This window comes from Suricata suricatta, chromosome 3 (genome assembly GCF_006229205.1).
Source record: "Suricata suricatta isolate VVHF042 chromosome 3, meerkat_22Aug2017_6uvM2_HiC, whole genome shotgun sequence".
Taxonomy (NCBI): domain Eukaryota; kingdom Metazoa; phylum Chordata; class Mammalia; order Carnivora; family Herpestidae; genus Suricata; species Suricata suricatta.
The window spans coordinates 4108628-4111389 of record NC_043702.1 but is presented as its reverse complement, the minus strand read 5'-3'; the positions used below and the strand labels follow the sequence as shown (position 1 = coordinate 4111389).

Sequence of the window (2762 nt, the reverse complement as noted above, 5' to 3'; positions counted from 1 at the left end):
GCGGGCGCTCGCCGCAGCCTCCGCCTCCGCGCGGAGCGCGGCCCGGAAGCCCAGCTCGGGTTTGGTGGGTTTCAGCTCCTCTCGGGAGCCTGATGGACGGGCGCTCGGCCCAGCCTGTGGAGCGAGCACCGCTCCTTTTCGGATCGGGATGTTTGTAAGGGATCGCGACTCCTCCCTGGCTGTGGCCGGTGTAGAGCATCTGGAGTTAGTGGGAAGCCACCAATACCTGCCCTCCCTTTCCCTCCTCTGGCCGAAGTTTGCCAGCCTCCTAGGTATTGATTAGACCATGCAAAAGGGGAGACGTCAGCTTTCTAAGATGAAAGCTGGACTCCCTTAAATTTACAACCCAACTGGAGCTCTCGCTCTCCAATTAAACACCTGGTAAGGTGCAGGGAGGCTGCTGCCCAGCCAGCCCGGGGGGCCAGGACCGGGGCCTTGCATCCGGTATCCAGCTGCCTGCTCACACTTCAGGGGTGCTCCCTGAACAGTCAGATCTGGACACACGAGACCCAGAGATCGGTCTTTTTTTTTTTTTTCCTTCTCTCTCTCTCTCCTTTTTATTATTCACAAGACTGCAATTGCTTAAATGTCATAACTTATAAGAAAATAAGCGACATTGAAATAAATTAAACACAACGGAGACGTGCTTCAAATGTGGCTCAGATAGGATGTGCAACCCCAGGAAAGAAAGCCAGGCAAAACCAAAGCAAAGCAAATTTCCAGGCTGCCCCCAAACGTCTGCTTCTCAGTCAACTAAAAGAAGAAAAAAGAAAAGAAAAAAGAAAAAACCCAAAAGAGAAACAAAAATGAGGGTCGGTTCTTGAGTGTCATGTTTACCTTTGGAAAAGTATGGAAAGGTGGCCTGTTATGCGAGGCAGACTACAGCAGATACGTTTTGTTTTCTTCTGGAATGTGGGCGGAGAATATTACTGGGCAGTTTGGTCCCGTAACTTTTAAAATACTGCAGCTGCGATCCACAGTTTATATAGATATCTATGTACAAAGCAGGATAGTATAATAAATATTTAGTGTGTCATCAGGTATGGTTGTAGCCCCTTCGAAAGCAGTCTTCAGCCTTTTGAATGAATATACTCTCTCGGTGTGCTGGGGATGTCCCAAGTTGGGTAGGGAGTGGGGGGTGACTTCAAATGCGGCAGAGGGCCACTGCGGGTTCCTTCCAGAGCTGTGGCTTCTCCCATGGCGCTCCAGGCCCTAGCTCCCTGGGCCCTCAGGGCCGGGCCTGCTCCAGCTGCTGATGCTGACTTCTGATCGCGAACCTGCTGACGTGGACGGGGATGGGCACGACGATCTTGGGGTTCCTGGAGGGCTCGCCTGTCTTGGAATTGGCATTGCCGGCCTTCACCCGTTTCCACTTGGCCCGGCGGTTCTGGAACCAGATTTTCACCTGCACCTCGCTGAGTTTAAGGGCGTGGGCGATCTGCGAGCGCTCGGTCAGCGACAGGTACTTTTTGCAGTGAAACTCCTTCTCCAGCTCCAGCAGCTGCTCGCTGGTGAAGGCAGTCCGCCGCCGCCGGTTCTTGCCCGTGGACGTGGTGCTGCCCGCGGCGCCGCCGCTCGGCGGGGCCTCCTCCAGCGCGTGACCGGCGTCTTCCTCCTTGTGAGGCGCCTGGCCAGTCAGATTGTCATCCGAGCTGTAGTCCAGATCGCTCTCCAGCGAGAAACTCTCCTCTTTGCCCTTCGGGTCGTCTTCCACCTTTGACTCGTCTTTCCCTTGCCCTCTGACAGCCCCGACTGAAAGCAAAACCAAACGGCGTTTTATTACATTTCGCACACTGGTCTTCCTTTCCCCCTTCCCACCGCCACTCGGGCCTTTCGCTCCCTTAGCGGATTGTCTTTCTATGACATTAACACATTGTGATTTCCTGGCCTTTGAGGGGTGGAGGAGGGGGGGCGTGAGAAAGCTCAAAGGAGAGGAGACAGGACAGGCGACGGCCCTTTGCCCAGAATCATCACTCAAGGGGCCGCCAGGCCACGTCCACACCCTCCCAGCCTTCGGCAGCTTAAGGCAGAAGTAACAGGAGGCATGAGGCCCAAGAGAGCATCCTCTTTGTCCCCGGGGTGGGGGCTGGGTGAGGCCGAAGGGGGAAATTCATGATCCAGCTTGCCCCCTCCAGTGAAAATTTAGTGAACCTCAATTTCATCGCAGCCAAAGTGGGGGCACAGGGAGATGGAGATTCCCAGACTGGGTCTTTCTTTTCTTTTTTTCTTTTCTTTCTTTCTTTCTTTCCTTCTTTCTTTCTTTTTTTTTTTTTTTTTTTTTTTTTGAGACAGATGATGTTGGCCAAAAGGAAGTTTTGTAGCCTTAGGAGAAGTTCCCACAAGACACCCCAACACACGCAGACGCACAGCCTCCCGGGAATTCAGGAAAGGGGTTTAAGAGGTCTGGGAGCCCCTGAGCACACGCACTGCTGTGACGCGCAGCCCAACCCGCCACCCCTAACGGCTGAAACCTATCCGGGATCCCGGGTCACGGCGCGCGGGAGGTGGGGGGGGGGCAGACTCATCCAAACTCGCCGCGGGACAGATCGGCCGCCCAGCGCAGCAGCTGGCTCCGGGGGCTAAGGCACCCCCACCCCCTAGCTTGTTGCTCGGCTCTAAATGCCCCCCGGAGGCCTCGCGTCACAGCTCGGCCGCGTCCTCCCGCTGCTCCGGAGAGGGGAGCTGGGCGGGGGTCGGGCGGGGGCTTGGCCTCGCCCCCCCCTGCCCCAGCGGGCCCCCGGCGCCGGCTCGCCCCCGCCCCC

General features: G+C 56.3%; 1 protein-coding gene across 1 annotated transcript in view; it reads right to left on the bottom strand.

Annotated features, from left to right (window-relative positions):
- Positions 1 to 543: 543 nt before the first annotated feature.
- Positions 544 to 2762, bottom strand: part of GBX2 (gastrulation brain homeobox 2) — a 2424-nt gene continuing 205 nt past the window's right edge. Inside the window, exon 2 of the mRNA XM_029932857.1 lies at positions 544 to 1857. Coding sequence (XP_029788717.1) covers positions 1229 to 1857 — 629 coding nt within the window. The 3' untranslated portion in view covers positions 544 to 1228. The remainder of the gene's footprint in view (positions 1858 to 2762) is intronic.